The 12,500-nt window shown below is 42.7% G+C and overlaps 1 protein-coding gene across 1 annotated transcript in view; it reads left to right on the top strand.

Annotated features, from left to right (window-relative positions):
- LOC143025228 (uncharacterized) overlaps positions 1-10,695 on the top strand; it is an 11,849-nt gene extending 1,154 nt beyond the window's left edge. The window contains exons 2-5 of the mRNA XM_076184688.1: positions 1,384-1,581; positions 6,330-6,432; positions 6,845-6,939; positions 9,440-10,695. Of these exons, the coding sequence (XP_076040803.1) occupies positions 1,384-1,581; positions 6,330-6,432; positions 6,845-6,939; positions 9,440-9,524 (481 nt within the window). The 3' untranslated portion in view covers positions 9,525-10,695. The remainder of the gene's footprint in view (positions 1-1,383; positions 1,582-6,329; positions 6,433-6,844; positions 6,940-9,439) is intronic.
- The last annotated feature ends 1,805 nt before the right edge of the window (positions 10,696-12,500 follow it).

Genomic DNA, 12,500 nt, shown 5'->3' with positions numbered 1-12,500 from the left:
CACACACACACACACACACACACACACACACACACACACACACACACACACACACACACACACACACACACACACTGTTACGAATCTCGCTCACATATCTGACTTGCAATAGATTAAGTATGTGAAATGAGTTCCCAAGACCCCATGTCTTTGGGATAACTCAAATAGAAATTGTAAAGTTGTCAGACTCGTAACACATAGTAAGAGTGAATGGGTGACTGAGTTCCCAAGACCCCATGTCTTTGGGATAACTCCAATAGAAATTACAAGGTCGCCACTTGATTTTATATTATCATAAAAATCAAGAAAAATGAAACGCACAGATAACGTTTAACACTATTCATTAAAGTTAATAGGATTACATGAAGGATTACAATCACTGAATATTCAAGTGAGTAAATAAGTTTCCATTCAAATGAGTAAATAAGTTTCAAAACAGAAGATTCCCGCTCGAAAACTTTTAACGGGGGTGAAAGAAGATTAATTAATTAATTAATACTTTACCAACGAAAAACACTGTCTAAGTCACTACCATAAACATTTCACACCACTACATGAAACACTAGATGAATTATTAGCTGAGTTAATGATCTTACGACTAATACAGGGGGAGTACAGAGGACTTACTTCAGCCGACGACCCCTTCGAGGCGACACCTTTACATCGTACCCTCTACTCTAAAAACTGACTCTGACACGCCCAAGGCGCTCTGGTTCTTCTCTACAAAATCCTCTGATTGGCCCATAGAAATTGCGTCTATGGTGGTTGAACCTCATTGGTCAATTAACTAAAAACGTTCTCCTTCGTTCTAGGCTGAGTGTTAGAACAAATACTCCATTGAGTAGGTTTTCCTTCCCATGCGTCCTCCAGTACTCGTCCTGTAATCTGACGCCCACGTTATCGCGGGGCGCCGTTATCCAAAGTAATAAACTATTCCCACCTTACATATATGGGAATATATGTGACACCTCCCTCTTTAAGGTTAAAAAAAAAAAAATCTTGAAAAGATTTTTGTTTTGTTTGTTTGTTTACTTGAGGGAGAATATACTTACAATATCGACAGGCAATCAGCTACCACATTGTCTTCCCTCGTACATGACGAACATCTAAATGATACTCCTGCAAAAACAAACTCCACCTGGTTAAGCGGAGGTTCTTATCTTTAAACTTGTTAAGGTACTTCAAGGGATGGTGGTCTGTGAAAACCGTTACCTGGGCACCAACATGGACATGCACAACAAAATACTTAATTGCTAAGATCATTGATGGCAAACCCTTTTCTTTGACACTCTTAGTTTAAGCAACGGAATTATAAGTCTTAGTCCACTGGAACTTTGTTCCTTCCTCAATGATAGTCACTTATTGCGGGTTCACACGATACAGGGCTTGCTTGATGGGCGTCGCATCTTCCCGTCCACGTCATGCAGCGTCAGGTGGGTCCTCTCAGGGGCATCCCGAAAGCTCTCCTGGTATCGTCTCTGCAACTCCAGTAGGTCCTCTCGCTGCTCAGCCGAAAGATGACCCAGCTGGCTCACCACCTGTGGCCACACCTCTGCATTCGCCTTCCACGTCATCTCAAAGGTGGGGAAGGTCGAGTCCTCGTCTTCCTCAGGCCCGATAGAGACGGCATGCACACTACCGCCAGACACACCCGCATCACTCTTGTCCCTCTCCTGGTACGCTTTCCACACACCGAGGTGACACAACTGCTGCTTCCGTCTCCTACCCGGAGTGACAACCACTTTGTTCAGTTCCCTCACTCGTTTTGTCACGTCGTACGGGTCGCTGAACCTCGCTCCCCGTTTAAACTCTCGCACTTTCGCCTTCACTCGCTCTTGAACACTCTGCCAACATGAGGTCAACCTACTTCTCACTGCCTCCACCGACTTCATTACTCTTGGATCACCTTTATGTCCTGCAAAGGAATTATCATGCCCTAATCGCATAACTCCTTCCCTGTAGACCTTCGGCAACACTATTTGTCGCCTATCAGACCATCCTGCGTCATCAGTAGAGCAGGTACTATCCACCCACTTGCGGAATAGTACTACTCTAAAGAGTTTTCCTCTGACAACTCACTCTCACTCACCACTCCTTCCTTCCGGTCTCTCAAATCGGAGCCAACTCTCTGTAAGCCACGGGGGCTCATTGCTTCCACCTCTTTCTCTCCCATTCCCTGTAAGACACTGGGACCCCTTGTTTCTCCCTCCTTCTCTCCAATTCTTTGTGAGTCATTAGGACTCTTTGTTTCTCCCTCCTTCTCTCCAATTCTTTGTGAGTCATTAGGACTCTTTTCTCCTTTCTTCTCACCCATTCTGTGCGAGTCATTTAGACTCCTCCCATCTCCTTTCTTCTCTCCCTTTCTGTGCGAGTCGTTTAGACTCCATTTCTCTCCTTTCTTCTCTCCCTTTCTGTGTGAGCCACTTAGACTCCATTTCTCTCCTTTCTCTCCCTTTTTGTATGAGTCGCTTGGACTCCTTTTCTCTCCTTTCTTCTCTCCCTTTCTGTGTGAGTCGCTTAGACTCCATTTCTCTCCTTTCTTCTCTCCCTTTTTGTATGAGTCGCTTGGACTCCTTTTCTCTCCTTTCTTCTCTCCCTTTCTGTGTGAGTCGCTTAGACTCCATTTCTCTCCTTTCTTCTCTCCCTTTCTGTGTGAGTCGCTTAGACTCCATTTCTCTCCTTTCTTCTCTCCCTCTCTGTGCGAGTCATTTAGACTCTTTCCATCTCCCTTCTTCTCTCCCGTAAACAGATGAGTCAGGTCAAACACTTCCGACTCGCTGCCTCGTTCCTCACGGAACAGGAACCTCAAGTCCACATCTGTCTCGACTTGAGTATTTTCACTAGGGATTCTTCCCTCGGGATTCAGACTGTCCTTACATTTAGGATTTCCACAGCCTTCCCCTCTCGAGACCTTTATTGGCCTCACTTGGTCCTTAGACCCTTCTCTCTCTCTTCTCTCCCATGTAGGTGTGGGGCACATCTTCCCACCCACTAAGTCATTTCCTAGAATGACTTCAACTCCTTCCACTGGCAACTGATCTACTAGGCCTATCTTTGCCTGTCCCTCATATAGAGGTGATTCCATATCTACCTCTACCAGTGGCACCTTGGCTAGGCCTCCTAGGAAGCCTATAAATACTCTCCCTTTTGCTACAGGTTTTTCAACTAAGCTACTCAGCATTACTGATTGGAGGGCTCCTGAGTCTCTCAGAATGGTCACCCCTTTTCTCTTCTCTCCCTTTATGGTGACTGTTCCTTGAAAAAGGAACGGGTCATAACCTCTCAAGTGAGGTTTCATCTCATCCTTCTCCATGCCGTCTGTGGCAACCTTACTCATGAGGGCCACTACTTTGGTGGTCTCCTCCTCGTCCTCCCCCTCTCGGACTTTACTTTCTATGTGGGTGTCCCATCTATTTAATAATACTATGGGTTTAACCCCCTCTATTTCCCTTCTCCTGTGCCAACAATCCCTCATCAGGTGGCCTACCCTTCCACAATAGCTACATGAAATTATTTGTGATGACTTACTATAGTCACCTTTCTTGACCTCTAGGGATTTTGTAGGTCCACCTGAGGAGGTTGATTGTGGGATCCTCGGCTGTTCCTCTCTCCCCCTTGGAGTAACTGAGAATTTCCCTGCAGTAGGTTTAAGTATTTCATATTTATCTGCTAAGACTGCAGCCTCTTCCAACTTTGAGACTTCTTTCTCCTGAAGGTACAATGACACCTCTTTAGGGATGGATCTCAGATACTCTTCCATTAACTCAGCTAGTTTCCTATAATCTCCATTTCCGTTACGGGATCTTACCCATTGGTCCCATAACATTCTTTTCTCTCTACTAAATTCAACGTGAGAGATATTAGATTGCTTCCTTAGATTCCTAAATTTTACCCTATAAACTTCAGGCACTAATTCACAGGCTCGTAGGATAGCTGATTTGATTTCATCGTAATCCTTTGTTTGTGAATCCTCCAAAGCACCATAAACTCTTAGCGGCTTGCCTCTGAGGCTTGTTCGCAACAATGCAGGCCAATACTGCTTCGGCCACTGATAATCTTCCGCTATTCTTTCAAACGTCCTAAAGTAAGTATCCACCTGTGATTCATCAAATTCAGGAAGCAATTTAGCGTTATGTACATCAAAATTGAGCCTCCTATTCACGAGTTGAGAGTCTGATAGCACTCGTCTACTTTCTTGCAAGTTAACTTGAAGTCTAAGGTTTTCATTGTCTATTCTAGCCTTTTCAGTTTCCCTCTTAACTCTCTCAGTTTCTTCCCTTTTTACTTCAGCTTCTATCTTAGCTATCTCTAACTTCAACCGTAATTCGCTTAATCGAGACTCAGTGTTTTGAGATTCACCCTTCTCTATTTCCTCTTCCACTTCTTCCACACATTCTGAAGTGACAGACTCTCTATCTGCCCTTCCTTCATCTCTCATTGCCCCACTTTCATCTCGATTATGCACCATTTCTACAACAATTCTTATTAATTCAGTTTTATTCGCATCATGTGCGTGCTCAACCCCTAGACTTTGTACTATGAATCTCAAGTCGTTAGCAGTAAGGCTCTGTATCTCCTTCTTACTAGGTTGTTTGTGTACAAACTCCAATACCTCCTCTGCACTTGTCAACTTCATTTTCTCACACTATTGATCCTATTTAATACTAAATATTTTCGTTGGTAATTCTTTCACTTTACCGTTAAAATCCTGGCAAGGTCGCCAATTTATATGTTACGAATCTCGCTCACATATCTGACTTGCAATAGATTAAGTATGTGAAATGAGTTCCCAAGACCCCATGTCTTTGGGATAACTCAAATAGAAATTGTAAAGTTGTCAGACTCGTAACACATAGTAAGAGTGAATGGGTGACTGAGTTCCCAAGAACCCATGTCTTTGGAATAACTCCAATAGAAATTACAAGGTCGCCACTTGATTTTATATTATCATAAAAACCAAGAAAAATGAAACGCACAGATAACGTTTAACACTATTCATTAAAGTTAATAGGATTACATTAAGGATTACAATCACTGAATATTCAAGTGAGTAAATAAGTTTCCATTCAAATGAGTAAATAAGTTTCAAAACAGAAGATTCCCGCTCGAAAACTTTTAACGGGGGTGAAAGAAGATTAATTAATTAATTAATACTTTACCAACGAAAAACACTGTCTAAGTCACTACCATAAACATTTCACACCACTACATGAAACACTAGATGAATTATTAGCTGAGTTAATGATCTTACGACTAATACAGGGGGAGTACAGAGGACTTACTTCAGCCGACGACCCCTTCGAGGCGACACCTTTACATCGTACCCTCTACTCTAAAAACTGACTCTGACACGCCCAAGGCGCTCTGGTTCTTCTCTACAAAATCCTCTGATTGGCCCATAGAAATTGCGTCTATGGTGGTTGAACCTCATTGGTCAATTAACTAAAAACGTTCTCCTTCGTTCTAGGCTGAGTGTTAGAACAAATACTCCATTGAGTAGGTTTTCCTTCCCATGCGTCCTCCAGTACTCGTCCTGTAATCTGACGCCCACGTTATCGCGGGGCGCCGTTATCCAAAGTAATAAACTATTCCCACCTTACATATATGGGAATATATGTGACAACACACACACACACACACACACACACACACACACACACACACACACACACACACACACACACACACACACACACACAGACAGACAGACAGACAGACAGACAGACACAGACAGACAGACAGACAGACAGACAGACAGACACACACACACACACACACACACACACACACACACACACACACACACACACACACACACACACACACACACAGACTCGGTGGCGCGGTTGGTAGAGTCTCCGACTGTCACTACGGCGGTCCGGGTTCGAATCCTCCCCAGGGTTGAAATAATTTCAGTATCGCTGCGCTTCGAGTCCTTACTCCAACTCTCGTGGGCGGGGAGTTAGGGGTATGTGTGTGTGTGTAAGGTCACAGCATTACCCATAGATCGGTCATACGAGCTCTGAGCTCTCTTCCGGGAGGGAACTGTCGATCAGTCCAACACGTGATCCAAAGAACATGGTGAAAACACACACACACACACACACACACACACACACACACACACACACACACACACACACATAAATATATATATATATATATATATATATATATATATATATATATATATATATATATATATATATATATATATATATATATATATATACTGTACATATACCTTAGGTCAAGACATGCCTATACAACTCCCCATAGATCACCGATTTCCCAGCATCTAAACCCGTTCATTTTTTTTTTCTTTCCAGCATGGTGATGTGTGTGTCTATCATACACGCAGGCCCGTTCCAGAAAACCCTTCCGCAGGGACTCTTCAGAAGAGATCCCTACGGAAGCATCTCCTCTAATCTCGTAAGTACTTAACTCCTATTTCCTTAGTTATGTCTCTGACAGATCCTGGAATTGACATCTACTATAATAACATGGAGCATAGGATTAAAAATCTGGAAAATGAAATTATAAATAAGGAAACTGTTGGATTATGATACAAACAAATTAAAGAAAAGAAAAAGTAAACACTAGTTTGGAATACATACTCTCACTACCCCTCATCCACAAATTAAAATGTGTAAAAAATATATATATATATATATATATAAGTAAATAAATACACAAATAAATAAGCAAATAGATAAATAGATGAAAAAAATAAAAAGTCTGGAAACATGAGACCTGATTCTTCCTTGGAAAGGATCGAAACCTACTTTACATATGACAATGGTATTTGATCCCAAAGATCCTGACTCCTTTACTTTGTCGGCAGTTCCGAGGTCATCTCCGCTCAGCACCTGCAACACGCTTCGACCTGACCAACACTCTAGACATCCCCCACCCCTGCTTTGGCCCCTCGATTGTCTAGTAAGTTGAACCTTTTCACCTCCTGTCTCTATCTGTGTAGTGTAGTAGTTTAGTCTTAATGGTCCACTGCAGGATCGGCCTATTCCGTGAGGGACGATAAAGCCTTTGCACCTCATCACGATGCCTTAATCCGGTTTAGAACATAAGAACATAACATAAGAATGAAGGAGACTGCAAAAGACCACAAGGCCTAGACTAGGCAGCTCCATATCCATCACCACCTGTCATCCCCATCCATAAAGTTGTCTAAACATTTCTTAAAACAACTGATAGTTTCAGCGCTCACTACATGGTTACTAAGTCTATTCCATTCGTTGACCACCCTATTAGTAAACCAATTCTTGCCTATTTCCTTCTTAAATCTAAATTTGTTCAGTTTAAATCCATTACTGCGAGTCCTGCCCAGTTGTTTTAATATGATGACCTTGTTTGTATCACCCTTGTTAAAGCCTTTCATCCAATTGAACACCTCTAATAGATCACCCCGCAATCTGTGTCTTTCTAGAGAGTATAATTTAAGGTGCCTAAGCCTTTCTTCATAAGGAAAATTTCTGAGTCCATGTATCATTTTGGTCATTCTTCTCTGTACTGATTCTAGTGAATTGATGTCCATTCTATAGGACGGAGACCAAAACTGTACCGAATAGTCAATGATGGGTCTAACTATCGCTAGTGTTTGATAATTACCTCTGCACTTCTATTCGTTACCGTCCTAGCAATGGAACCTAATGTTTGTTAGCTTTATTCCTGGCGTCAATGCACTGTTTCCTGGCTTTAAGGTCCGGACTCACTAGAACTCCCATGTCTCTCTCGCTGTATCTATTTTCGGGGTTGTGTAGCCCTACGTTTAACACGCTACACTTAGAGATATTGAAGTTCATTTGCCATTTCACCGACCATGCGAACAATTTGTTAAGATCATCCTGCAGAATCTCTGCGTCGTTTCCTGACCTAATTAGGCGTCCTATTTTAGTGTCATTCGCAAACTTACTAACATCACTATTTACCCCCTCATCTAAGTCGTTTATGTACATAATGAACAAGGGACACAAAACCGAGCCCTAGGGAACCCCACTAGTAACATTGCCCCACCATTTATGGTGACCCGCTGTTTTCTGTTACTAACACTTTTCTTCCTATGCCATGGGCTTTGATTATATTTAGTAGTCTCTGGTGTGGCACCTTGTCGAACGCTTTCCTAAAATCAAGGTAAATAAAACCGTAATTATTACTGTTATCTGACGCCTTATATACTTTAGTGTAAAAGGATAGAATATTAGTCACACATGACTTATCCTTGGAGAAACCATGCTGTGTGCCGCGAATTAAATTATGTCTTTCGATGTGTTCTCAGTCTATTTACTATAATTGATTCGAGCATTTTACCTATAACCTATGTCAAACTGATTGGCCTGTAGTCGCATATAGACGATTTATCTCCCTTCTTAAAAACAGGAACAACGTTTGCCTGCCCCCAAGCAGTAGGCACAAAACCAATGTCTACAGATTTATTAAATATTTCAGTTAACTGGTCGCAGATTTCAAATTTACACTCCTTAAGCACTCTCGGAAAAATTTCGTCTGGACCCGGGGATTTTGTAGTTTTAAGTCTTTCAATCTGCTTGACCACTTCTACTTTACTAATGCTGATATTAGTATGTTGGAATGGCTGTGGTTGTGAATAAAGTCTGAAATGAGTGTCATCAGCTCGACCATACTGATTAGTGCTGATATACACATGCAATACTGACATACCTATTTTGCCGTAACCGGGGATCGAACCCGAACCTTCCGTATTGCAACTGAATAAAATCACCTGGCGGCAAACAAGTCGAGTTAGGTGGTTGAAAGGTCAAGTCTCCTTCCGAAGTCTCTTTAGGATCCACTTCGGTTAGAGTTTGACAAGAGGTGACGGAATGTGGAGAGAATTGATGAAGACGACCATAGGTTCCTGTGGCCCTATGAAGCCAGATAACTGTTGGACTGATCGTCATACTCAATATATATTATTCCTCCCTTGGTTGGTACCTTATCACACTCGTAGTCTCTGGTACTGGGAAGAAGCCATGCCAACGTGTCTTGTGTTAGGCAGGGTGCCAGTACTGCTGATAACTTCCCATCATGAACACAACAAATGTTGTTGTATTTGCATGCCTGGATCATTACCAGACAAGTTATAAACTCCTGTGAAAGATGCAAGCAACAGTGTTTCCAATTATGCATTCACTCGGGTTCCCCTTGTTTTGTTGCACTTTTTTTATCATAATATCTCACTTGATTCTTCGGACTTGGGGACCCATCACCAGCTAAACAATTTTAATGTTAGCTTTGACAAAATATTTAGGTTTGGAAGGAATTAAAAAAAAATTTCAACCTCTTTGGTCTGAGCCACTCCATTAATCGAATGAAATAACTCGAGGCCAGCCACAGCAAAATACGCATCGCTGTGGCTACTTGAGTGCAGTTTACTGTTCTTATGCCAGTTTCTTTCGTCCTACAGCTGCCCGTTTCCGGAAACGCCAGTACTCTGCAAAGAGATCTTATCTCCGTGTGCGGACACCCAGTTCCTGACAGTTGAAATCTAACAAGTAGAATTATGCCTATGTAGCTGAATCTCGTTACCAGTTTGTCAGGAGCCAACCACAATGGAATGAAACTTATGAGGAAGTGGTCATCAACTGGTCAGCAAACTGATGGCTTGTTCGCTTTGGCAAGATCTTCAGTCAACGCTGACACGTCTTGTACTGGAGGTCTTCTAGAAGACGTCACACTATTTACGCAAATGTAAATATATTTTGTATCGTGCTGAGAGTGAAGAGTAGAGTGTTGACGCTTTTTTTAAGCTTCACTCGCACTGCTTCTATGGAATGGAGTCACTTGGTGTATCTTTTGTCAGAAGCAGCACTACTATTGTCTCATTTAACTTTGTGTGACAACATGGTCGGTCGGTCGGTCGGTCTCTCTCTCTCCCTCCCTCTCTCTCTTTCTCTCTCCCTCCCTCTCTCTCTTTCTCTCTCCCTCTCTCTCTCTCTCACACACACACATAAATAAAAGGGTATTCCGCCGTCTACTGTAGCGAATGCTAGTAAATCCAAACAGGTTCAAGATCTGCAAATACAATCAAGATCACCGTGTATAGATCCTTACAGTCCATACCATTCGCTTGAGCAAAGATATTTACACAGAGACAGAACTCAATCAGAATTTTACACTACGTTAGGTAAACCCAGAATTTTACACTACGTTAGGTAAACCCTGGAAAATCTGTCTTGCTGGTAGTGATAACCATATATAGAAATTTCAGTTGCCAGAAGCACGCCATGGCACCGTAGAATATTTCCTGGACATTATACACACGTCGACTGCTATCTCTATATCAGTTTCCTCATAGTTATTTTCCATAAATCAGAATGTGTAACTTCATGTATAGAGCAATGGCCACGGGTATTGAATATGAACTCTGAACTACTCCGCGTTATTGCTAACATTTCCCTACCCAGTTTATATCAAACTGTGAAACTGCATTATCTATGAACCTACTTATAAAGACTGATCCTGTGGCCGAGGATAAGAATGCTGTCACTGTTCCCCATACGTGTCGTAAAGGGTGACTATAAATGGGGATTCCCCTTTGTGTGTTTTCTCCAGCGGAAAATCAAAATCGTGGTGTGCTTCGACTCTGCCAGCCCCTCGCAAAGTCGGGGTGGGGGTGGGGGTGGGGGCAGTGGTGTATGCAATAGTAATAAAAAATAGTGTAAATTATTCATCTGGTTTCTTTTAATGTGACGTACAACTGGCTGCACCCCAAAGCGATCGTGCACACGCACGCACGCACGCACAAACACACACACACACACACACACACACACACACACACACACACACACACACACACACACACACACACACACACACACACACACATACACACACACACACGCACACACACACAAAATAAGGACAACGGAAGTAAGAAAACATACATTACACAAGAACATGAAAAAAACAGCATTAATGTTCAACAAACTCTGACCAACAAAGACTAGGTCCATTCGTGTACTACAGTATATAAAATGAGGAGGGCCGGGTACAGGGCCTTATGCCGGTGTCACACAGTGCGGCGGCGCCGGATGCGGCCAGATGATGGGGGGTGGGTGGTGGGCAAGTTGAATGAGCTTAATGGAATCGCCTGGCGGCGACAGCAGCCTGAACTTTATACAACGACTACCCTCTCCCTCCCCTCCCCTGGTTAAAATATCATCATGACCTTTCGAGTTTAATGACTCGTAAAGAAGACCTTGCTATAGCCAGCAGCAGCAAGCCGCAAACGGCGGCGCCGGACAGTGTGGCACCGGCCAAACAGTGTTAATATCAACTATCAAGGTATAGTACGTTTACCTACTCGCATGTAAAATATCCCATGTGAGAAATTTGCATTCCAGTGGTTTTTATTCACCTGAGAAAAAACAGTAGATTCCAGAATCACTCAAACACTGATATTTAACATGGAACTTATGCTGCCCAATAGCTCCTAACGTAACCTAACGTAACGTAACCTAACGTAACGTAACGTAACCTAACGTAACCTAACCTAACCATTCCATAGAATAAAGAAATATATCTTTCATATATAAAAAAAAGAGGTGAAAATGTGTTTGCGTGTTACTAGAATAGAACTGAAAACACACACTCGTATGAACTCAGTGAGTATAGTCCTCAAGTTGCACGTTTGTTCTACTTGCCGCCAGGCGATTCTATTCAAGAATAAGCTACAAAACGCACGGGTAACAAGGTCCAAAGGTCAAGCCAGGTCATATTGACGTCATAGTCACGTGATCAATACTCAGAAAGGTCAAGGGTCGAGTCACACTCCAACAGGTTTAATCCCTCCTGTGCCGGGGGGGGGGGGGGTTCGTCTTTGCCGTGGCCGCCGCCAGGTGATTTGATTAAACTAGAGGGTGAGTGTGTGTGGGGAGGGGACGCGTTACTCCCTAAGGCAGCGACGGGGTTATAGGCTCTCTGTTAACCCCTTGCGTACCGGGTGACACATTTACATTCCATTCAGACTGCCGCCAGGCGATTTTATTCATCTCCGCCAAGGTGACGTCAAACGACTTTATTCACACAAGAAAACAAGAGGGGGGAAAGGGAAGGGGGAACAGGAAAGGTGGAGGAGGAAGGAATGGGGGAGGAAGGGATGGGAGAGGAACACAAAGGAATACAAAGAACAAACAACAGCAGGCCTACTGGCCCTAACGAGGCTGTTTGTGTTTACTATACTAAGCTACAGTTAAGAAAACAGGCAACTAGACGAAGGAAGGTGAACTAACACTACTGATACTACTATCCTATCCAATTACAATTAAATGCCGGGCTGTCAGATCTTTTATTGCAAGAGATAATATTTCATTTGCGAATTTAGAGTCCAAATATTTATCTAAGCGATTTCTAAATGTCGTTATTGTGTTACTTTCAACGACAGTGGAAGGTAATGAATTCCACACATCAACAACCTGGTTAAAGAAGAAATGCTACTTTCATTCGAAGAAAATGTTTTACCA

The sequence above is a fragment of the Oratosquilla oratoria genome, chromosome 5 (assembly GCF_046742065.1).
Source record: "Oratosquilla oratoria isolate Oo_2021 chromosome 5, ASM4674206v1, whole genome shotgun sequence".
In the NCBI taxonomy this organism is placed as follows: Eukaryota; Metazoa; Arthropoda; class Malacostraca; order Stomatopoda; family Squillidae; genus Oratosquilla; species Oratosquilla oratoria.
The sequence above is the reverse complement of the archived record's forward strand: the minus strand, read 5'-3'. Positions and strand labels throughout refer to the sequence as shown.